Genomic DNA, 23,655 nt, shown 5'->3' on the forward strand with positions numbered 1-23,655 from the left:
TATTGGGTTTGGGAAACAGCTATTTCTTAATCTGGAGAAAGCTCTCTCTGGATTGCAAATACAACCGGAGCCTTGACACATTCCCCGTGGCACCAGGAGCCTGATGGGATATGAATCCCTCTCCCTTGCAATCATGACCCTGCCCCCCAATCTTTTTAAATGGCCAATGGTTTCTGGTGTTGGTTTGCTGGAGAAGGGAGCAGCTACACCTCCTCCAACCAGGACTCCTTTGAGACATTGCTACAGCTAAGAAACATGCTCTGGAAATACCATGTTTTCTGGCCTCCCTAGTGCCTTCCATGCCACTAAGGCTGTATTTCGAGTGCCAAGCATGGGGAGAAGGGGGAGAATAAAAAGACACATTCTACTCGTGTAAAAACACACTGATTCCTTGACTGTCTGTGGGCCGGTTTGAGAATTGGGCTGGATCCGGCCCCTGGGACTTAGTTTGCCTACCCATGCATGCAAAAAGTTTGCTGACCCCTGCTCCAGATGGTCATTGTTCTGTGGTGGGGATACCAAGAACTTGGCCCAATTAAAGGGTATTTAAGAGCTCTTTTGCCCCTAGCACAACAGATCCATTTTATAAAGATTTTTTATTTATTTTTTGTTGTTAAGAGAGATGGGAGGGGAGGCATTGAAAAGCGTGGAATGATTAGATTACTGGGAAGACTTAAAAATGCCCTACAAGCAAATCAGAATGAGTGCTTATTGTCAAACAGCCTCCACATAAATGTATCAGAAGAAATGCTCAATAAAGACTATAATAGCTTTGTGCAGCAAAGAGGCATAAATCAACAGTCCTGAACTATATATTTCCATGCTCTTTTATGAACATGCTGAACTGGTAGTCTGAACCATTTGCTATCAGCTTCATGAGGAGACTCAGGATTTTTATTTTATTTTTTAAAGAAGGAAAGCATTTATTTAAGAGGTGGGGGGCGAATACATTTCAACACAGAAGACAAGAGCCATTAACATCCATTTGAATTTAGCTATATAATTTCAGGCATGGAGTTGCAACACAAGGCAAATTGGGGAACAGTTCTGCACAGCTAAACCTTTCCCATCAAGTGTATTGCAAGTGAGTGCTAGAGCTTGTAACTCCTGTTATAAGAATTTTAAGGTCTTAGATATATAATAAATGTTCATAAATGTACCAAGCAAACACGTACATAAAGATATAAAACACATGTCTGAAGCAGCACAGGAAGACAGTCCTGAAACCATTTTGAGTCCCAAGCTGACCAAATGTTTCTCTGCAAGGAGGGAGGAGGTAAAAAAAACCTTCCTTGTTACAGGAATTTAGTAATCGCCATTTCGAAGGGTGACAAGACTACCAGGAAAGGCAATCAGATAAGGCATTATCAGATAACCTGGCAGACAGGGAAAACAACAACATTCAAATTTCTGTTGTAGACCGCCTTTTCTGTGATGTAGGTATGATGTTTGTGGGGGGTGGTCTTGGGTTACACCCCTTCTGTGATGTGTGTGTGATGTATGGAGGGGTGGTCTTGAGCTCCAGGCAAGGGAATTTAAAATGTCTATATAAGGGCAGGCACACCTTGGTTCTGGGTCCTCCTCCTTCTCCTGCGTGTGAGGGGAGCACCCTGTTGCAACAGATCAATAAAGATCAGGCTTACTAGCTGCTTTGCTTCTCAATATTCTCTGGTTGGCCTCTGTTATTGTCTCCTACCAACAGGGAACACATGTAAGGACTCTATATGGGCTCTTGGATACCCCATAAAGGAAAAAGGGCAGATTTTGTTTACAACACTCCCAATACAAGAATATAGTATTTTGTGGGGGGAAGTATGTTAACTCTACTGTATAATCTGCTTTACGTACTCAGGCTGATAATTACCACTTCAAAAAAAGGAAAATGGAAAACACACAGCATTCCCAATGAGCCAGACCCTCTACCAACTCAAGTTTGTCACGTACAAACCGCCTTTTCACAAACCTAGGGTGCTACAGGGTTTTTTTGGACTTCACACTGAGTCTACAATCCAAAACATGAATCTGGCCTGTGATGAGGGATGGTTGAAGGAGCTGGGTATGTTTAGCCTGGAAAAGAGGAGACTGAGAGGAGATATATAGCCATCTTCAAATATCTCAAGGGCTGTCACCTGGAAGAGGGAGCAAGCTTGTTTTCTCCTGCTCTGGAAGGTCAGACTTGAACCAATGGCTTCAGATTACAAGAAGGTAGATGGCGACTAAATATCAAAAAGAACTTTCTGACAGTTAAGAGCTGTTTGGCAGTGGAACAGACTTCCTCTGGAGGTTGTGGACTCCCTTTACTTGGAGGTTTTTAAGCAGAGGTTGGATGGCCCTCTGTCAGGGATGCTTTAGCTGAGATTCCTACATTGCAGGGGGCTGGACTGGATGTCCTTTGGGTCCCTTCAAACTCTTCAATTATATGAATCTATGTCTTTTCTCAGTCCACACTCCTGCCTTGCGTCACGTCTATTCTGGTTTTGTCAGTTTTGAATGCCTCCTTGAACTGCGATAACACATCTTGCTTGCCTGATGGGAGGATGGAGAGATGGAATGCGGGTGCAGGGGGGGGGGACACACCTGAGTTTTGTGTGGCTGGAATGTAGCCTGCTGGAGAGAGAGAGAGAGAGAGAGAGAGAGAGAGAGAGAGAGAGAGAGAGAGGAGTTGTATCCATTGCTCTGCCCACTTTTCTGCCTCTGGCCCCCAGAAGGCTGCACCCAAAAGACGCTGCGGCCCCTGAGCTGAAAAAAGATTCCTATTTTTAGGAAAAGCATTTCTTTCCACCAATAGAGAGACTAGGGAAAAATGCATCTTCTGGAAAGGAACGAAGCACCAGCCTTTTGTTTTTGCCAAGTACTCGAAACGCACACAATTGCATTAAAAACAAAACAAATGAAAACTGCTGCCCAGTTAATCAGAGGCACATTCTAAAGTCCAAAGGTTTCTAAATCGTTTCGCCTACATGGACCAGCTAAACATATACGGCTTGGACACACCAGAGCAGGCCACTGGACCAGAGCGAAGGCCTCGTTCGAGCCCCGTGTCCTCCTTCCCACAGTGGCTTTTGCAAGAGCGCTCTCCTGCACATGAACTCCAGCAACCGGCCTCTCCGAGGTATGGACCGAGGCTGAGAGGTAAGGGCAACGAATGAAACCACATCCCCAAACAAGGCCACTTCTCTGAATACGTCCTTCTTTCGGCGTCCAACGGCACCCACCTCTGATGGAAACAGCTATTTGTTCTGGGGGCCCTTGGCTGAACCCCGGCCCCTACCACGCCCTCGCCCTCCGTGATGCTTATTCTGAGAGGCCTTGTTTCCCGAGGCTTCGCCCCCTTTGTTGGGGGTTGGGGGCCTCTTTGCAGATCCTTGCCCTTGCCCCGACCCTGCCTGCCCGGAGGCACGAGCCTCGTTCTTGACAGATCCACCTCCGCTTTGATCTGCACTGGATTGGGTCTTCTGCTTATTGGACCAGCCTCCTCTTCCTATTCGCCCCGAACCATGAGCCTCCCTTGGTTTGGGGGGCTCTGTTGCTGAGGACCCTCCACCTGCTTTTTCCGTCTTGCCCTGCCCTCCCTGCCCCGGGACTTGGGCTTCTCTGGCCTTGGGTGGCTCATTCCTAGGGGGCATCCAGCGATGTTGAGGCAAAGCTTTGCCTTCGCTGGGTTGGGATGTCTGTGTGTTCAGATAATATCCTCTGCCTTGGCCCCTTCGGGGGCCAAAAGGATGGCTACGTGGCCCTCGCCTGCCTTGAAACGTGCCGCGGCCCAGCCTGGGATGAGACATCCACCCATGTCCAGGCCCAAACTGCCCTCCGAAAGGAAAGGGCGGAAAGGAACCCAAAAAGGGCATCTGTTGGAAGCCGCGAAAGTATGAGCTGCGTGGTGGTTGAGGTGGGGCTTCAGCTACGATGGGAGCCTCAGTGGAACCAGTGCTTCGCCAAGGTGCTTCTTTGGGTAAGGAATCGCTGTCTTCCAGCTGGGGCATGTCTTTCTCTGGAGTTGGAGAGTGGCAAGGTGAGTCTGGGACAAAGGTCTCCCTGATACTGATGCTTCTCAGCATCTCTTTCCAGGAATCAAAATCCAGCAACTCTTCCAGTTCTTCAAGAGCTGGGTCGACAGGCACAATGGCCCACTCCTCATCTTCTCCTTCTGTGCCCTGGGCTTCGGCTCCTTCGTAAGTTTCTTCTTCATCAATGGCATCTCCACCGGCCTTGCCTTCGCTCAGATTTTCACCAGCATCCTCATCTTGGTTGCCTTCCTCCTTAATTTCCTCTTCCCCTTCTCCACCCTCGCAGGCTTCTTTGGCTGTTTCGTCAACCTGTTCTTTAAGTCGTTCCTGGACTCTGCGGAGAGAAGAGACCACAGTTCCATATATTTGCATGTAATAATAATAATAATTTATTATTTCTACCTCGCCCATCTGGCTGGGTTTCCCCAGCCACTCTGGGCGGTTCCCAACAGAATATTAAAAACACAGTAAAACATCAAACATTAAAAACTTCCCTGAACAGGTCTGCCTCCGGATGTCTTCTAAAAGTCAGGTATCTGATGGAAGGGTGTTCCACAGGGTGGGTGCCACTACCAAGAAGGCCCTCTGCCTGGTTCCCTGCAACCTCACTTCTCACAGTGAGGGAACCGCCAGAAGGCCCTCGGAGGAGGACCTCAGTGTTGAGGCAGAACGATGGGGGTGGAGACTCTTCCTTCAGGTATATTGGGCCGAGGCTGTTTAGGGCTTTAAAGGTCAGCACCAACACTTTGAACTGCACTCAGAAACGTACCAAAAGGTGAAGTTTCAGCTCCCCAGAAAGTTCAACTAAAAAAGGTTTAGCGGAGCAGGTCAGGAAACAACCTCTGAGTTCCTGCCATGGCCTGACCCACTGGTTGATAAGAGCCACAAGGCATTTTCCTACACCTTCCTACAGGGAATAGATATATAACATGCGGCATATGGGAACGGCAAGATGCCCAACTGTTGCCTTGCTGCTCTGCAGTTCCCAAGTGCACAGACAAATGGGTGAAGATGGAGGAGGATTCTTTCTTTCTTTCTTTTTTTCAGTGGACCAACCCAATTCAGCAGTCATTAGGAACACAGGGAGCCAAGTCAATCCACCTAGCTCCCCTCCCCTCTGGTCTCCCAGAACCAGAAGAGGAATGAGAAGGGCGGAGGCAAGGATGACCACACAGCTGCAGTCTCTGATTATTTGATGGGGGGAACCCTGGACAGGAGGTGGGGACTTTCAGTCTCGGCAACTGATTTCCATGGCAGCAGACTGCCAGAAGGACAGTTAGGTCTGAAACTCAACCAAGTCTGTGGAGGGTGTGCTTTTGCTAATAAAGAATTAACTCCATCTTTGAACTGCGTGATTACTGACTGGCACACAAATTCATGTGACAAGTATTGAACTAGGTGGCCCAATGAGATAAGGCGACTTCCTATACAGTCGTACCTTGGATCTTGAATGCCTTGGCTCCCAAACAAATTGGCTCCCGAACGCTGCAAACCCGGAAGTGAGCGTTCCAGTTTTCGAATGTTCCGTCGGAAGCCAAACGTCCAATGGAGATTTTGCAGCTTCTGATTGGCTGTGGGAGCTTCCTGCAGCCAATCAGAAGCCATGACTTGGTTTCTGAATGTCTTGGAAGTCAAATGGACTTCCGGAATGGATTCTGTTTGACTTCCAAGGTACGACTGTATGCCTAATGGGCTAAATAGATGGAATAAATTGTGCAGCCCTGTTACCTTGGGATGGAATGAACTCTCCTTTATTGGAGGTATTGAGGAGAGGCTGGACAAGCCACTTGTCAGGGAGACCTTGGTTATATCCTGCATTGCAGATCCTGCGCTGAGCAGCGGTGGTTGTGTGGGGTGTGAAACACAGAGCAGTCAAATGCAACATTCCTAGAGTGGACATAAAAAGGGGATGTCTGGACCAGCTGGTCGGAACTTCTTGCTTCCTCCTGGGCTGGGACAAACTTCCTCTACACGTGACCAGAGGTGAGTGTGACCCTCACCTGTGCAGGTAACAAAATAGCACAGGAGAGGCAGTCATCTCTCTCTCTGACTCCATTCCTCAAAGAAGAAACATCTTAGCCTGAGATGACCTCTTGGCTTTTAGCTTTTAGCCAAGAGAGGACAAAGGAACTATCTCCTTATGGGATAGATTCCACGTGAATATTTTTTGTAACCTAAGTCTGCCTTCTGGGATCCTTCTGTGAACAGAATGTGAGTAAACAATTTTATATACTTTAATACAAGACTGTGTCGTGTCTATTCTTTTTATGAGGGAATAAAGGGGAATTACCAGGAAACTTATTTTAGAGGCTTATACAAGCCTGGCAAACCTATCCACTGTGAAAGTTTAAAAGGAGACTGTTACTCTGCTAAATCATAGAACTTGTTAACACAAGTTGGGAAGGATATAAGTAAACAATATAACCTCTCCTGCCTCCCTGAACATTCCCACAGGTTGGAACAGATGACGCCCAAGGCCCCTTCCAATTCTACGGCCTACAAATGCAAAATGTAATCTGCATTCAAAAGCATATGCAGACATTTATTTTATTTATTTTGTTTATTAGGTTTATATACTGCTCTTCATCAACAGATCTCAGGGCAGTTCACAAGATAAAAGCACAAATAAACAGAAATGACAATATACAATAACTGCCCTCCCACAAACATATTTACAAGGCTGTAGAATATTAATCAGCCTACACACACATTCATAGGGTTGGTCTGCTACTCTTTCCCACTGACTGCAAAAGGTTTTTAAAGAGAGCTTAATTTTGACTAAATGTTTCCTCATTTAACACAGAGACAAATATTATACAAGTATCATACACAGAATCTCTACACTGTTCATTAGTGCTGCAGGGTAGATTCCCAAGAAAATCAGGCATGCAGATGAAACATAGAAATTGACGGGTTTAGTGGCACAATAAACAGGTTATAAGGCTATATGTAACTTTCTCTGGATTATGCCCCAAAGCAGCAAATTTCAAAGTGGAATGGTATTTACCATGAGCACGGCTGATTTTATCTTTACTCTGCTAAAAACACTGCAGGAGAAATAGTTGGGGGCGGGGAATGGGACTACGGATCAACAGGAACAATTGTTAAAATTGTCAGAGTTTGACCAGCCTAGGTAGCTGTTGGTGGAGTCCCACTGGAATCCATAAAACTTCTAGGTGAGTGTTTGATAACCCTTCAAGTCCTCACACATGGAGGCAATAGGATCAGAGCCAATGTCTATATACAGAGCAATGCTGATACTCACCTTCCTGTCAGTTCCTTGACTCCCTGGAGGGAAAAAGAAACAAACAAGGTTGGAACCGCCTGCCAAAGCAAGTTTGCACAGCTTCAGCCAACTAATCCATCAAACCCTATTTACAGAACAGTCAACCCGAATTCATCAATCTGGTGGCAGGGAAGATTAGGGCACAATGAACTGTCAGGAGGTTCTAACCCCCGGTAACTTTAACAGTCATGGCTTTCCCCAAAGAATCTTGAGAACTGTAGTTTGTTAAACGTGCTGGGCTCTGTAACTCTGATGAATCGGCTGACAACTATAGATAGATAGATAGATAGATGATAGATAGATAGATAGATAGATGATAGATAGATAGACTTAAATATTTATAAATCACACTTCCATAGAAAATATAGCAGTTAAAACACAATACACCTATGTCAATAGAAAACTGGTTGCGGAAAATTTCGGGTTCCAAAGGGCCTTCTGAACAGTATCATTTTTAAATGACGTCTCAAAGAGAGCAGGGATGGATCCTGACGGACTTCTATAGGCCAGGAGTTCCACACAGAAGCTTCTGTCCTGGGTAAAGGCTGGCCAAATTTCAGGGGAGTATTGTTGTTTAGTCATTTAGTTGTGTCCAACTCTTCGTGACCCCATGGACCAGAGCATGCCAGGCACTCCTGTCTTCTAAGGCCCATTTGACTTCACTCTCCATGATGTCTGGCTCAAGGTCAGCAACCACGCTACCTGGTGGGAGTGGAGGACCACCAAAAGTGCCCCATCAGAAGATCTCAGTGATCAAAGTGGAGCGTAAGGAACCAGCTGGTCCTTAAGGTATACTAGCCCCATGTTGTTTTTAGGGATTTGTGAATTGACACGATACCTCTGAACCTGGTTTGGTAGCTAATCCATATCGAAAGGTAGCCACCACCCCTGTCAAAATGGCCTGGGGTGGGTGAGGTAGCTGGGTCCAGTTCCTTACCCCAGCCCTAAACTCAAGCAGTTTCCTTAAATGAAAACATCTGGAACAGAGGCAAGACACTGGAAGCTGCACATCTGTTATTCAATCTTTAAAAGAAAAGGGACTGGGAAGCACCAAGACTCACCTTCAAGAAGGCAAATTCGTTGGTTTCCGCCAGGGCAGCTTCGATCCCGGATATGGTCTCTGTGTGAGCTGAGCTGAATGCTCTCAGATATTCCAGTCTTCTCTCCATTTCTGCCTGGTTCTCCTCCTTCATCTGCCTAACCGTTTCCATCATGTTCTGCTCTCTCTCGTTGAGGATTTCACGCAGTTCCTCAAACGCAATGAAGATGCAGCCACACAGGTGTTGATTGAGATTCTACAGTGAATCACAGAGAGCTGAAGTTACGCTTATGGCTGACAGGCCTTTCGTTCACAGATAACAAGATGTCTGAATTAGTTGCTGAATTTGTGGCACAGAGAAGGTCCTAACCTCAGCGCCGAGTTAAACAAACCATAGTTAAGGAAGACGGCTAGCTGGGTTCACATGTAACACCAAGCCATAGTTAAAACAAGCCAAGATTTATAAGCCAAGAACCACGGCTTCAGATTGTGGTTTGCTGGCAGTAAATAAGCCATAATTATGTTGCTGGGCAGAGTTCACACATAACACTAAGCCATGGTTTACTAAGCCATCGCATCACGTATAAACAACACCTGAGACTTTTCTGTAGTCTGCTTTCCTCCTGCCTAGGAGCCTGTTTCTTCAAGCTACAACGTTCTATGATTTCCTCTCTCATACTCCTTTTAAAATTTACCTCCAGTTCTTCCATGGCCTCCTGCTGTTGAGACTGATTATTTATGGCCCACTTCACCCCATTCTCCAGGGGTTCCAGAGATGCTTTCAGTTTATCCTGAATAAATGCACAAATAAAATTGGGAATACACAAACAACCGTGCAAAAGATCTGGAGAGAAAAATGAATAGACCCAAACAAAAGGTTACTGATATCTTCCCCCTCCCACCCCCCTGTTCTAACATGCTCTTTCTGGGAAGTATTCAAAGGTTGTAACCCTAAGCAACCTTACGACATGGCACCTTGGATCCAGTGGGATTTATTTTGGCAGAAACATGCTTGAATCACGCCCCCTGCCTTTTACAAGACTGGTTGGCGCATGCCTGTCCATTCATTGATGTCTACACCAACAGTACCAAATCATGACCCACATGCATGAATGAACCATCACAGATTGCATCTCAGAAAATATTTATGTGTCCTTACACACATTCAGGGTTAAACAACAGGTAATGCATGGGAGCTGTTTTGAGCAGGGAAAGGGGAGAGAGGGGATTGGACTAGATGACCACTGGGGGCCTTCCAACACTACGGTTCTATGAAACCCTGGCAGTCACTGCCAATACTGAGTTAGATGGACTAATTATCTGACTCTCTATAAGGCAGCTTCTTTTGCTCCTTTGCCAGTGCACTCACTCGACTTCATGAAATGAGCCAGAGCTGTAAAGTGGACAATATCAATGTGAACATATATTATTAAATGCAAAACTAATAAAAAAATTTTTAAAAATAGAGAGGGGTTTGGAAAAGCCACTTCGGGGCTTGAATGTTGCACTGCACCGTAAACTTGGCTGCGCTAGAGATCTGCAGCCTAAAATCTGGCTGGGATACAGCAAACCAACATGAAATATCTATCCGTGTTTGCATACGTGGACAACTGCACTCAGACTTCGAAGCCTTGGTTCTATTTGTTTATCCACCCTGCACTATTCTGCTGCCAGAGAGATAAAACTTATGGCTATCCCAGAGGGAGGGTGTGTCACTCTCCGATAAGAACATAGGCTGTGCAGGCACGATGAGTCCCAAGGTTGACCCCTGGCAGTTCCAGTTACAGGATTGCCCCAGGATATTCATTAAGTAAGTGGTGGAAGGAACAGGACCTCACAGATTTTACTGGGACTGCAGCACACGAGGACGGGATATTTGACCTTTTCCCTCTGAGCTGCATCCCCAATTAAAATTGCCCATCTCCATCTATTAGTTCTGGTGGTGGCAGCTGTGGGAAATCCCATGCCTAGTTTGGTGTTCATATGCTGGGCAAAATACAAAGCAGTGGGGTCTAGAATGCTCAAGTCAGTATGAATGTTCACATGTTACAGTCAATCAGTGCACAATTTGTGTGCACAAATAGTTGAACTGTACACTTGCTGACAGTTACCTGTGCACGGTCTGTGTACGCAGCAATGCAGCTGTATAAATCGCCATGTGTACACTCTCTCACATAAACACCCGTAATGTGTGAACAAGCCTCCGGTAGAACAATTTAATACAGTCATACCTTGGAAGTCGAACAGAATCTGTTCTGGAAGTCCATTCGACTTCCAAAACATTGGAAGTCGAACGGAATCTGTTCTGGAAGTCCATTCGACTTCCAAAACATTCAGAAACCAAACTGCTGCTTCTGATTGGCTGCAGGAAGCTCCTGCAGCCAATCGGAAGCCGCAGAAGCCCCGTTGGATGCTCGGGTTCCAAAGAACGTTTGCAAACTGGAACACTCACTTCCGGGGTTGCAGTGTTCAGGAGCCAAAACGTCCAAGTATCAAGGCGTTTGGGATCCAAGGTACGACTGTATGGCCAAATCCCTGCTAACTACAGGAGGGATTTGTCTGACGCCATCTCTTTGATCGGCCTCAGCCTCGGTCCAGTATATCTGAAGGAGCGTCTCCACCCCCATCGTTCTACCTGGACACTGAGGTCCAGCGCTGAGGGCCTTCTGGCGGTTCCCTCACTGAAAGAAGCCAAGTTACAGGGAACCAGGCAGAGGGCCTTCTCAGTAGTGGTGCCCGCCCTGTGGAACGCGCTCCCACCAGATGTCAAAGAGAACAACTACCAGACTTTAAGAAGACATCTGAAGGCAGCCCTGTTTAGGGAAGCTTTTAATGTTTGATGCATTAGTGTATTTTAATATTTTGTTGGAAGCTGCCCAGAGTGGCTGGGGAAGCTCAGCCAGATGGGCGGGGTATAAATAATGAATTATGATGATGATGATTACTATGATGTTATATATTTTGCCTTCTCTAAGCAGCTAGTGGCAGATTAGAATAAAAATGTCGTTAAAAACAAGCAAAAGCAAAGAAAATGAAACCCTAACAAAAATTAGAGGAGGGGTCGGAATACGTTTAAGAGCAGAAGACCAGAATCTCCCAGGATAGTTCACTTGTGTACCCAGGCACACTTACTTCTGAAATACAATTTGCCCCATGGCTAGGTAGGGGCAAGGCATGAATAGTCTGTATACTTAAGAAGGGCAGAAGTGGGGCACAGCTGCTACACTATCTTCCTGGTAGATGGGTCGCTGCTGCTTACCAGGACGGACAGGCAAGGCAGTGGAGAAGTTGGCGCAGTGCAAACTGGAGCACAGAGTGACTCCGCTGCTGCATTCGCACTGCACTGACATCCAAGGCTGCCTTGACCCTCTCCCTCCCAGCACTGACCCACCTGTTGTGACTCCTATCTCATCCCATCCAGCTGCTTTTGCAGAATAGCAGGTTTCGTGTGTGACAGGACCACGGGTTCGGTTAGGAAGGCAGCTTATCCCGAGTCACGCCATTGGTCCAGTTAGCTCAGCACTGCCAGCACTGACTGGCAGAAGCTCTTGGGGGCTTCAGGCAGGAGTTTCTCCTAGTCCTACCTAGAGATTCTGGGGATTGAACATGGGACCTTCTGTGGGCAAAGCGGATGCTCTAACCCAGGGTTTCTCAACCTTGGCTCCCAGTTGTTGTGGGACTACAACTCCCATCGTACCTAGCTAGCAGGACCAGTGGTCAGGGATGATGGGAGTTGTAGTCCAACAGCAGCTGGGGATCCAAGGCTGAGAAACACTGCTCTAACCACTGAGCGACGACCCTTCCCCAAGGGAAAACAAATCCCCGAGCTGAGCATGTGCTCAGAGGAGCTCAGTTCCCTAATTCTATGAGCAGGATGCCCACCCACCAAGAAAGCATGGATGGAAAGAAGATAAAGTCCCTACCAGAGAAGAATGACAGATCAAGTTGATGGATTATGCCGAAATGGCTAAAATGACCAGAAGAATAAGAAATCAGGAAGACCAAAATTTTAACAAGAAATGGGATTTCCCCCCTAACTTATCTTAAAATACCACTGTAAACTACAGTGGTACCTCAGGTTAAGTACTTAATTCGTTCCGGAGGTCCGTACTTAACCTGAAACTGTTCTTAACCTGAAGCACCACTTTAGCTAATCGGGCCTCCCACTGCCGCCATGCGATTTCTGTTCTCATCCTGAGGTAAAGTTCTTAACCCGAGGTATTATTTCTGGGTTAGCGGAGTCTGTAACCTGAAGCGTATGTAAACTGAAGCGTATGTAACCCGAGGTACCACTGTAGTTAAAATCGTTAGAAGGATTGGAATATCAGTTGTAGTTTATTGGTGAATTCTGGATACAATGGGGAGACAGAAGATTTGGATTATTATAAAAGACGCAGGGGGAAATGGATAACAATAGGACCCACAATGGGGAGGAGGAGCCAGTCCAAGAGATCCCTTGGAATCTTGTTTTTATGTTGTATGTTGGACACGTGACTGTAAAATTTAAATCTGAAAAACCAAATAAATAAATTTTGAAAAAAAGAAAAGAAAGAAAACACAGCCCCTCTTTTGTACCTGGTTCCGGCTGGTGAAACTTGGGCGTTCTAGGACAGTGCAAAGTGAATCCCAACAACCTAAGGTCTGCCCACAGAAACTCAAGCATCCTTAGGCTCCTACCTGAAAACCTGTGACAGCATTCTTGATAGGCAAAAAGCTATGGCCCTGGTGCTGGGGCAGATCCCGGCAGATCACGCAGACAGGGGCCTCATCCTGGCTGCAGAAGAGCTTGAGAGGCTCTTCATGCTCCTCGCAAAAGTACGAGCTCCCGGTCCCACCCGACGGGGGCCCCTGCTCCAGCCGCAGGAGCCGGGCCTTCTCAGACAAGTTGGCCAGGACCCTGTTGCGGGCAGCATCTTTCAGGTCGAAGGGATCCCTGCACTCGGGGCACGTTCCCTGGTGCTGCCCCTTGGGGACGACGCAGCTCTCCAAGCAGGAGAAGCAGAAGTTGTGCCCGCAGACCAGCATGCGGGGGTCCTGGAAGATGGAGAGGCAGACAGGGCACAGCAGGTCTTCGGCAATGCTGGAGACTTCGCGGACCGAGGTCATGGCAGCAGTGGGTCCGGGGATCAGTTGCTACTTGCAGGAAAGGATCAGCTTCCTAAGAGAGAGGACATGCAGCTTTAAGGAACGTAGAGGGGAAATCACAAGGGTGAACTTGTAAAAGGGAGTCAGAACATTTCTGAGCACAATTCAAAGTATTGGTGCTGACCTTTAAAGCCCTAAACGGCCTCAGTCCAATATACCTGAAGGAGTGTCTCCACCCCCATCGTCCAGCCCGGACGCTGAGGTCCCGTGCTGAGGGCCTTCTGGCAGTTCCCTCACTATGAGAAGCGAAGCTACAGGGAACCAGGCAGATGGCCTTCTTGGTAGTGGCACCCTCCCTGTGGAATGCCCTCCCACCAGATGTCAAAGAGAAAAACAACTTCCAGACTATTAGAAGACATCTGAAGGCACCCCTGTTTAGGGAAGCTTTTAATGTTTAATAGGTTATTGTATTTTGGTGTTCTGTTGGAAGCCGCCCAGAGTGGCTGGGGAAACCCAGCCAGATGGGCGGGGTATAAATAATAAATTATGTTGTTGTTGTTGTTGTTGTTGTTGTTGTTGTTGTTGTTGTTGTTGTTGTTGTTGTTATTATTATTATTATTATTATTATTATTATTATTATTATTATTGGAGCACCCCACAATCGCCTAACCTTGGCTCCTGTAGGTTCAGGTTGGGGGTCACAAATAAAAGACTTCAGCCAAGGGATCGAAGCAAAACAGCGGCCAGTAGGCCTGATCTTTATTGTTGCAACAAGACTTCCCACTACCACGTAAAAGAAGCAGAGAGAAGCTCCAAACAAAGGATAGCTCCCCCCCTTTAAAAAATGTCCCAAATGACCCATAACCCCCTTAGTAAAACATCATACATTTGTCATAACTATGTCATAAATTGGGAGGGCTCTTCTGGCAGAAACCTGAGCATAAGGCGTGTCCTGACCCTCGTATGACCTTCACCTTCCAATCTTTAGGTGAAACGAAGTATTTACATTTTCCTGTTTTCCCAACCAGGTTAAGCACACAAGGTGGGGCGAGCCGGGGCAGGTCGCTTTGTGTGGCCTCTGAGGAGTCTGCCTGCCTCCTCCCACTCAGCCACCCTACAGCTGAGGGGGAGGCGGCGGGTGGAACGTTAGGGGCAGTGTGGAGCCTGCGGGTGCCCAAGCCACTGTGTCACTCCCAGGAGAGATGTGTGGCTCGAACGCGCTAGAAGCCCAGTGGTAAGTGGTGCCACCCGGCATTTTGTCACCCCCTCAGTGGTGACACCTGGGGCAGACCACCCCCACCACACTCCCTTCCTCCGCCCCAGGCCAGGATGCCAGCGATTATCACCCAGGCAGTGGGCAATGGGGACCCTTCAGGGATTACGGCTCCCCCATCCCATGTCCCAAACTCCTCCCCTGCTAGCCATTTTCCTTCTGAGTAGAACAACGTTGGAATGATGACAATCCGTCACTGGAGTGATTTTATATGAATTTCGAAAGTTTTCCCATTGAACCAGTTGGGGGTCACAAGCGAGAGACTTCAGCAAGCAAATCACAAGCAAAACAGTGGCCAGTGGCCAGCGGCGGAGAAATAATATAACAATAATTTATTATTTATATCCCACCCATCTGGCTGGGCTTCCCCAGCCACGCTGAGCGGCTTCCAACAAAATATTAAAATACCATAATACATCAAACATTAAAAGATTCCCTAAACAGGGCTGCCTTCAGATGTCTTCTAAAAGTCTGGTAGTTGTTTTTCTCTTTGGTGGGAGGGTGTTCCACAGGGTGGGTGCCACTACCGAGAAGGCCCTCTGCCTGGTTCCCTGTAACTTGGCTTCTCTCAGTGAGAGGACCGCCAGAAGACCCTCGGAGCTGGACCTCAGTGTCTGGGCTGGATGATGGGGGTGGAGACACTCCTTCAGGTATACTGGACCGAGGCCATTTAAGGCTTTAAAGGTCAGCACCAACACTTTGAATTGTGCTCGGAAGCCGCTCAGGCGCCTGGGGTGGCGCGCCCAGGGGCAGGGTGAGCCACCCATAGGATCAGGGCGCACAGCGGGGCCTCCGGAGACTGCCTGCCTCCTCCTACTCAGCCGCCCTACAGCTGGGGGGGGGGAGGCAGCGTGTGGACCATTTGGGCAGTGTGGAGCCTGCCTGCGCCCAAGCCACCGCGCCCGGCATTTTGTCACCCCCTCAGTGGTGACACCTGGGGCTGACCTCACCTCCTGTACCCCCTTCCTCTGTCCTGCCAGAAGGCCTGATCTTTATTGATCAATTCATTTATCAGTGCATTGCTACATTTGGTAATGTGCAGCACATGTTCTTTGTCTTTGCCTCATAGTACAGAGAGGCAAGGCTCAGGTGGGGGATGGGGAAGGTCTCTCACACCTCTTCCAATTTCCTGGTAACAAACTCTAAAGGCAAAGAAGCAACAAGTGGAAAGGCAGCATTTCTGATGTTTCCTCCACACGACTCTTTGGTGACGGCTCCAAATATCCCCCCCCCCTGCAGGTGGGACAGTTAGAGAGGAAACAGAAAGGGGAAATAGGATCATGAGACTGGGCTCACATGACTGCAGGAACTTGACTCTCAAACCCAAGCATTAAAAAGCGGACATTGCTGGCTCATAGCTGTCAACTTTTCCCTTTTCTTGCGAGGAATCCCATTCCTTAAGAAAAGGGGAAACCTTGACAGCTATGTGCTGGCTGGTGGGGGGGGGGGTGCGAAGAAAGCCGAGCTGCCTCCAGCCAAGTCCCAGGAGGTGGGAAAGGAAAAGGGGCCCCAAGTGCTGGGAGGGAGGCGTTTGGCAGCGCCAAAAGGGGAGTAAGGAAAGCAAAGTCTAGGCTAGCCAGCAGCAGCAGCAGCTGTGCACGTACCTACTTGGAGGAGAGTTCTGGAGCACCCAGGGCCAAGAGGCCAAGTTTCTCTCGCTGCACAGCTGCCCCAAATGGCCAGGCCTCGAAAGCAGCTGTGGGAAGCTGTCACGTCCTGGGTTTGGAAGGAGGTGCTGCCCGTCTCAAGTCAGCCCGAGCCAGTGTGACCGTGAGGGGTTGGAGGCCTCGAGGCACCACCCTCTAACTTGTGCTTATTGGCTGGGGCAGGACTTGGGACCGGAGGAAGCAGTCGGGAAGCCTGCTTGCAACACACACACAGACACACAGGGTTTTTTTATGCTCCAGGGGACAGGAGATTTTCTTTGCACTCTTCTTTATGTGACAAATTCAATGCCTGTTGCTCTATGCAGGGAAAACTCCCCCCCCCAAATGTTATTACAGTCACTTCGAAACACTTCAGTTGTAAAAAGCGACAAATGCAACAAATAAGCACCTTAACTTTGTCAGAAGAAAATATGTATTAATATCAATAAAGGTCAATCACTTCCTTCTTTATTATGCTTGAATAATGCATGCCTTTATGTACTTGTACTTTCTACCAACTTGCATCTTTTATAAGAATGTAGCTCTCCTTAAGTCTTTTAAACACTTTCGGAAACGTATCCACACGTTTTTTGATATATCTGTATAAATCGAAAGCTACCTGATCCTGCACAATGATAGCTCAAGCACTAATACAGCGCCACAGCTCTACCTACAGGATCTACAGTGATATGACACCAATTTACAAATGCAACTGTTTATTTCAAGTTGCAGGTAGGTAGCCGTGTTGGTCTGCCGTAGTCGAAACAAAATAATAAAAAATCCCTTCCAGTAGCACCTTTTGTTGTTGTTTAGTCGTTTAGTCGTGTCCAACTCTTCGTGACCCCCATGGACCAGAGCACGCCAGGCACTTCTGTCTTCCACTGCCTCCTGCAGTTTGATCAGACTCATGTTTGTAGCTTCGAGAACATTGTCCAACCATCTCATCCTCTGTTGTCTCCTTCTCCTTGTGCCCTCCATCTTTCCCAGCATCAGGGTCTTTTCCAGGGAGTCTTCTCTTCTCATGAGGTGGCCAAAGTATTGGAGCCTCAGCTTCAGGATCTGTCCTTCCAGTGAGCACTCAGGGCTGATTTCCTTCAGAATGGATACGTTTGATCTTCTTGCAGTCCATGGGACTCTCAAGAGTCTCCTCCAGCACCATAATTCAAAAGCATCAATTCTTCGGCGATCAGCCTTCTTTATGGTCCAGCTCTCACTTCCATACATCACTACTGGGAAAACCATAGATAGATAGATAGATAAATTTATTGTCATTGTCCGTATATACACAGTATACACAACAACGAAAATCAAACACCCACCCAAAGACCGGGTTCACATATACATTTGCATGTATCTCCGACACTCTCATCCTATTCAAACATAATCTATAAAAACATAAAATCCAGAATATAACATGACCTATTAAGGCATAACATAACCTAAAACCTAAAACATAACCTAAAACCTATCTCATTCCTTCCTACTCTCTGCTTGCTAAACCTTGCAGCTGGCCCTGAGATCATTATTTAGTGCAGTCAGAGCTCTTGGATAGAAACTATTCAGAAGGCGTGTGGTTCGTGTTTTCATTGTCCTATATCTTCTGCCCGAAGGCAATAGTTCAAAGAAGTTGTGAGCAGGGTGGGTGGGATCTCTCAGGATATTATGTGACTTCTTCAAAATGCGAGACGTGAAGATCTCATCCAGGGTTGGTAGTCGGAGCCCAATAACATTCTGGGCAATTTTAATTGTTCTCTGTAAAGCTTTTTTATCCGTTTCAGAGCTGCTCCCATACCACGATAACATACTATAGGTTAAGACACTCTCAATGGTACTATGATAGTAGGACAGAAGTAGGTGCTGGGATAGATTCAGTCCCCTGAGCATTCTCAGGAAATACAACCTCCCCTGCACCTTCCTCACAACCATATTAATATTTGCAGTCCATGAGAGGTCCTCCGAGATATAAATGCCCAGGTATTTAAAACTACCAACCCTCTCCACTTCCTCGCCATTTATGTGCAATGGTAAAAATACACTTTTCTTTCTCCTAAAGTCAATTATGAGTTCTTTGGTTTTTTTGGTGTTAAGCATGAGATTATTTTCTTTACACCATTGAATTAACCCCTGTACTTCTTTCCTATAAGCAGTCTCATCGTTCTCACTGATGAGCCCCACCACTGTTGTATCATCCGCAAATTTGATGATTGTGTTGGACTTATACAGTGGGGTGCAATCAAATGTGTACAGGGAATAGAGAAAGGGACTTAGCACACATCCCTGGGGGACTCCTGTGCTTAATACTAGAGTAGAAGAATAGTAAGGTCCCATTCTCACTGTCTGCGGCCTATCAGTCAGGAAATTCCTTACCCACAGACAGATCTTCTGATGTATACCCAAATTGGTCATTTTAAGAAATAACCTGTCTGGCAGAATTGTATTGAAGGCAGAACTGTAGTCCACAAACAACAGCCTTGCGTAGGTTCCCTGTCGTTCTAGATGACTCAATACAGTATGGACAGCGATGGAAATAGCATCATCAGTAGATCTGTTTCTTCTGTATGCAAACTGGAACGGGTCTAAAGTGGATGGAAGACCAGCCTTAATATGATCTAGCACCAATCTCTCAAAACATTTCATAATGACAGATGTTAGGGCTATTGGTCTATAGTCATTGAGAGATACCACCACTGACTGCTTGGGGACTGGCACTATAATCGATGTCTTCAGGCAGGTAGGGACATAACCCTGCAACAGGGATTGGTTAAAATTTTCCGTAAATACGCCAGCTAATTCTGCAGCGCAGTCCCTAATAACCCGTCCCATGATTCCATCTGGTCCAGCTGCCTTCCTAATGTTAAAATAGCTTTTACTATAGTAAAATAGCTTTTACTATACGGACCTTTGTTGGTAAGGTGATGTCTCTACTTTTTAAGATGTTGTCTAGATTTGTCATTGCCTTTCTCCCAAGGAGCAGGCGTCTTTTAATTTCGTGACTGCTGTCACCATCTGCAGTGATCATGGAGCCCAAGAAAGTAAAATCTCTCACTGCCTCTATTTCTTCCCCTTCTATTTGCCAGGAGGTGATGGGACCAGTGGCCATGATCTTTGTTTTTTTGATGTTGAGCTTCAGACCATATTTTGCGCTCTCCTCTTTCACCCTCATTAAAAGGTTCTTTAATTCCTCCTCACTTTCTGCCATGAAGGTTGTGTCATCTGCATATCTGAGGTTGTTGATATTTGTTCCGGTGATCTTAATTCTGGCTTGGGATTCATCCAGCCCAGCCTTTCGCATGATGAATTCTGCATATAAGTTAAATAAGCAGGGGGACAATATACAGCCTTGCCATACTCCTTTCCCAATTTTGAACCAATCAGTTGTTCCATCTCCAGTTCTAACTGTAGCTTCTTGTCCCACATAGAGATTTCTCAGGAGACAGATGAGGTGATCAGGCACTCCCATTTCTTTAAGAACTTGCCATAGTTTGCTGTGGTCGACACAGTCAAAGACTTTTGCATAGTCAATGAAGCAAAAGTAGATGTCTATCTGGAACTCTCTAACTTTCTCCATAATCCAGCGCATGTTTGCAATTTGGTCTCTGGTTCCTCTGCCTCTTCTAAATCCAGCTTGCACTTCTGGGAGTTCTCGGTCCATATACTGCTTGAGCCTTCCTTGTAGAATTTTAAGCATAACCTTGCTAGCGTGTGAAATGAGTGCAATTGTGCGGTAGTTGGAGCATTCTTTGGCACTTCCCTTCTTTGGGATTGGGATGTAGACTGATCTTCTCCAATCCTCTGGCCACTGCTGAGTTTTCCAAATTTGCTGGCATATTGAGTGTAGCAGCTTTTAAAATTTTAAATAGTTCAGCTGGAATATCATCAGTTTCACTGGCCTTGTTATTAGCAATGCTTTCTAAGGCCCATTTGACTTCACTTTCCAGAATGTCTGGCTCAAGGTCAGCAACCACACTACCTGGGGTATATGAGACATCCATTTCTTTCTGGTATAGTTCCTCTGTGTATTCTTGCCACCTCTTCTTGATGTCTTCTGCTTCTGTTAGGTGCTTTCCACTTTTGTCTTTTATTATGGAAATCTTTGTACGAAATGTTCCTTTCATATCTCCAATTTTCTTGAACAGATCTCTGGTTCTTCCCATTCTGTTGTTTCCCTCTATTTCTTTGCATTGCTCGCTTAAGAAGGCCTTCTTGTCTCTCCTTGCTATTTTTTGGAAATCTGCATTCAATTTCCTGTATCTTTCACTATCTCCCTCACTTTTTGCTTGCCTTCTCTCCCCCGCTATTTGTAAGGCCTCGTTGGACAGCCACTTTGCTTTCTTGCATTTCCTTTTCATTGGGATGGTTTTAGTTGCTGCCTCTTGTATAATGTTACGAGCCTCCATCCATAGTTCTTCAGGCACTCTGTCCACCAAATCTAAATCCTTAAACCTGTTCCTCACTTCCACTGTGTATTCATAAGGGATTTGACTTAGATTGTATCTTACCGGCCCAGTGGTTTTTCCTACTTTCTTCAGTTTAAGCTTGAATTTTGCTATAAGAAGCTGATGATCTGAGCCACAGTCAGCTCCAGGTCTTGTTTTTGCTGACTGTATAGAGCTTCTCCATCTTTGGCTGCAGAGAATATAATCAATCTGATTTCGATGCTGCCCATCTGGTGATGTCCATGTGTAGAGTCGTCTCTTGTGTTGTTGGAAAAGAGTGTTTGTGATGACCAGCTTGTTCTCTTGGCAGAACTCTATTAGCCTTTGCCCTGCTTCGTTTTGAACTCCAAGGCCAAACTTGCCAGTTGTTCCTTTTATCTCTTGACTCCCTACTTTAGCATTCCAATCCCCTATAACCTGGAGCAGGAACCGACAAGCCACTCCAGTATCCCTGCCAAGAAAACTCCATGGGCAAGGACAACAGGTAGCACCTTAGAGACCAACTAAGTTTGTTATTCGTATGAGCTTTTGTGTGCATGCACACTTCTTCAGATACACTGAAACAGAAGTCACCAGACCCTTATATATAGTGAGAGGGTGGGGAGGGGTATTACTCAGACGGGTGGTGGGAATGGGTGATTGGCTGATAGGTGTGGTAAACCTGTTGATGACTGTTAACAACTAGGCTGAGTGGGAATTCAAGCTAAGGTGATGCTACAGCTCCAGAGAAGCGGACACGGAGCAATGGATCCAAACTGCAAGAAAGAAGATTCCACCTAAACATTAGGAAGAACTTCCTGACAGTAAGAGCTGTTCGACAGTGGAATTTGCTGCCAAGGAGTGTGGTGGAGTCTCCTTCTTTGGAGGTCTTTAAGCAGAGGCTTGACAACCATATGTCAGGAGTGCTCTGATGGTGTTTCCTGCTTGGCAGGGGGTTGGACTCGATGGCCCTTGTGGTCTATTCCAACTCTATGATTCTATGAATTAATTTCATTGGGTGTATTCTGAGTAAGACTAACAATTCAGTAAAGTATTTTGGGTTGGCTAAAGCAATAGCACCACCTACAGTTTGACACAACACACACTGCAGCAAACTCTCCCAAGAATATTGTTGAGGTCAGATAGCTATAAGGAGGATGTTCTTAAAGTCTCTGGAAGAGACTTATTGGCTGATGCACAGGATGAGGAAGAAATTATTCTCACAAAGTCCCCTCCTTAATGTTACTGGCCTACTGCCCATTTTAACTGAGTCCTGTTTTCATGTTGTGGCCTTGTCCACCTTCCAGGGTCTAAGTCCAGCCCCTCTTCTGACCTATATGATGCCCCCACTTTATTACATCATAAGTGACAGCTCTGTGTTACCTGCTGTGGACATGGAAGACCACACACCCCGCTCCCTGTAATTGGGTGAGTTGCTCTGATGTCACAGAATGTTGCTGCCTGTTAGAATTGCTGCAACGCAGGGCAACGCTGTCGGCAAAACAATACTTTTCAGAATCTCGAGACACGTTCTGTTTTGTTTTGCGGTACAATTTGGAGGATCTCTGGGGTGTTGTGTGCATTTTAAGCACAATAAACACCGAGAGACCCCCTGCTTCCTCTGCAAAAGGCCAGTGTGCACACTGGAGACAGAAAGGGACAGGAAGAAGGTTGGCAAAGATATTTTAGTGACTGAAGGTTCCCAGTGGATCGAAGAGCCAGACCATTGGTCCATCTCATTCAGCATTATCTACACCGACTGCCCAGGATTTTCAGACCAGGTGCTCTCCCAGCCCTGCTGGAGAATGAATCTGCAAAGCAGATGTTCTGCAGCTCTCCCCAAAGGCACCAGCCACATCCATAGCTGTCAACTGTCCCTTATTTGGCGGGAAACTCCCTTATCCCAGCGCCGTTTCCCGCTGCTGTCCCTGATTGATGATGTCCCTTAAATTTCCCGGGTTTCATACTCGCCCGGCTCGGGAGGGAAGCAGTGGCTCAGGGTCCGCCACATCGTGAGAGAGCTCGCACGAGCTGCCACGTCTCTGTCTCTCCCTTTCCCCCCTCAGGGGCGCGTCGTGAGGAGACGGGTGGCGGTGGGCGGGCAGGCAGCCCCTCTCTTGCGAGACTTCCACTGCGCTGCCAGGGGAAGCTGGAGGCAGCCTGAGGGAGGAGAAAGAGGAGGGGATGGGGAGGGACACAGAAGGGCGGCGCTTCAGCGGATGCCGCGCCACCGCAACCGCCTCATGCCGGGCTCACGGACCGGCGTGGGCGAAAGTGTCTCTCCCTCCCCCCTCTCTTTCGGGCGGGGAAGGGCCGATGGAACTCCTCGCACCAGGACGAAGGCAGCCCTGACGTGCTGCTTAGCATCCCCTCCAACCAGTGCAGCATCTTAATGTATTGATTTCTCCCTCTGCATCCCTTTCATTACTCTATTTTTATAAAACATTTGTCCATCCATAGTTCAAATTTTTACTGCAAGTTTTCTGTCAATCCTACCAATGTATGCAACTCTTGACAATAGCTTTTCAACTAAATTATAAACTTTCCCCATTCTTTATTAAAGAGGTACTCTTCCTGGTTTCTAATTCTGCCTGTAAGCTTTGCCATCTGGACGTCGTTCATCAGTTTTGTCTGCCCCTCTTCTTTGGTGGGAGTTGTAGACCCTTAGGATCATCTAGTCCAACCCCCCTACAAAACACAGTGGCAGCCAAAGCAGCATGGCTCCATCAGTGCCGGATTTCTGTATAAGCTAAGCAAAATCCCTTATTTTGGCTGCTGATCCCTTATTTTCGAGGCTGCTGGTCTCTTATTTTCAAATCTGTAAGTTGACAGCTATGGCGACATCTCCAACTGAGGATTAACTCTGTCACGTCCTCCGCACACTGCTGCTGCCAAACCCTTAAA

The 23,655-nt window shown here is 46.9% G+C and overlaps 1 protein-coding gene across 2 annotated transcripts; it reads right to left on the reverse strand.

Annotated features, from left to right (window-relative positions):
* Nucleotides 1-2,810: 2,810 nt before the first annotated feature.
* Nucleotides 2,811-16,448, reverse strand: LOC308580598 (uncharacterized protein). Of its 2 annotated transcripts, none has more exons than XM_081182491.1 (6): nucleotides 16,299-16,448; nucleotides 13,010-13,490; nucleotides 9,028-9,123; nucleotides 8,355-8,588; nucleotides 7,273-7,295; nucleotides 2,811-4,341 (listed from the first exon to the last, which is right to left on the reverse strand). In XM_081182491.1, the coding sequence occupies exons 2-6, from the start codon at nucleotides 13,436-13,438 to the stop codon at nucleotides 3,231-3,233; spliced, it is 1,893 nt and encodes a 630-aa protein (XP_081038617.1). In that variant the 5' UTR covers nucleotides 13,439-13,490; nucleotides 16,299-16,448; the 3' UTR covers nucleotides 2,811-3,230. The 2 variants fall into 2 exon arrangements, with proteins under 2 accessions (XP_081038617.1, XP_081038616.1); XM_081182490.1 differs by having other exon boundaries at nucleotides 16,295-16,448.
* Between the last annotated feature and the right edge of the window lie 7,207 nt (nucleotides 16,449-23,655).

This window comes from Podarcis bocagei (genome assembly GCF_964188305.1).
Source record: "Podarcis bocagei genome assembly, chromosome: 2".
NCBI lineage: Eukaryota > Metazoa > Chordata > Lepidosauria > Squamata > Lacertidae > Podarcis > Podarcis bocagei.

Coding starts and splice junctions, on each gene's coding strand:
- LOC308580598 (XM_081182491.1), bottom strand. CDS start 13,438: ATGACCTCGGTCCGCGAAGTCTCCAGCATTGCCGAAGACCTGCTGTGC. Junction 9,124..13,009: donor ATGCTGTCACAGGTTTTCAG/GTAGGAGCCTAA, acceptor GCATTTATTCAG/GATAAACTGAAAGCATCTCT. Junction 4,342..7,272: donor GTCAAGGAACTGACAGGAAG/GTGAGTATCAGC, acceptor TTCTCTCCGCAG/AGTCCAGGAACGACTTAAAG.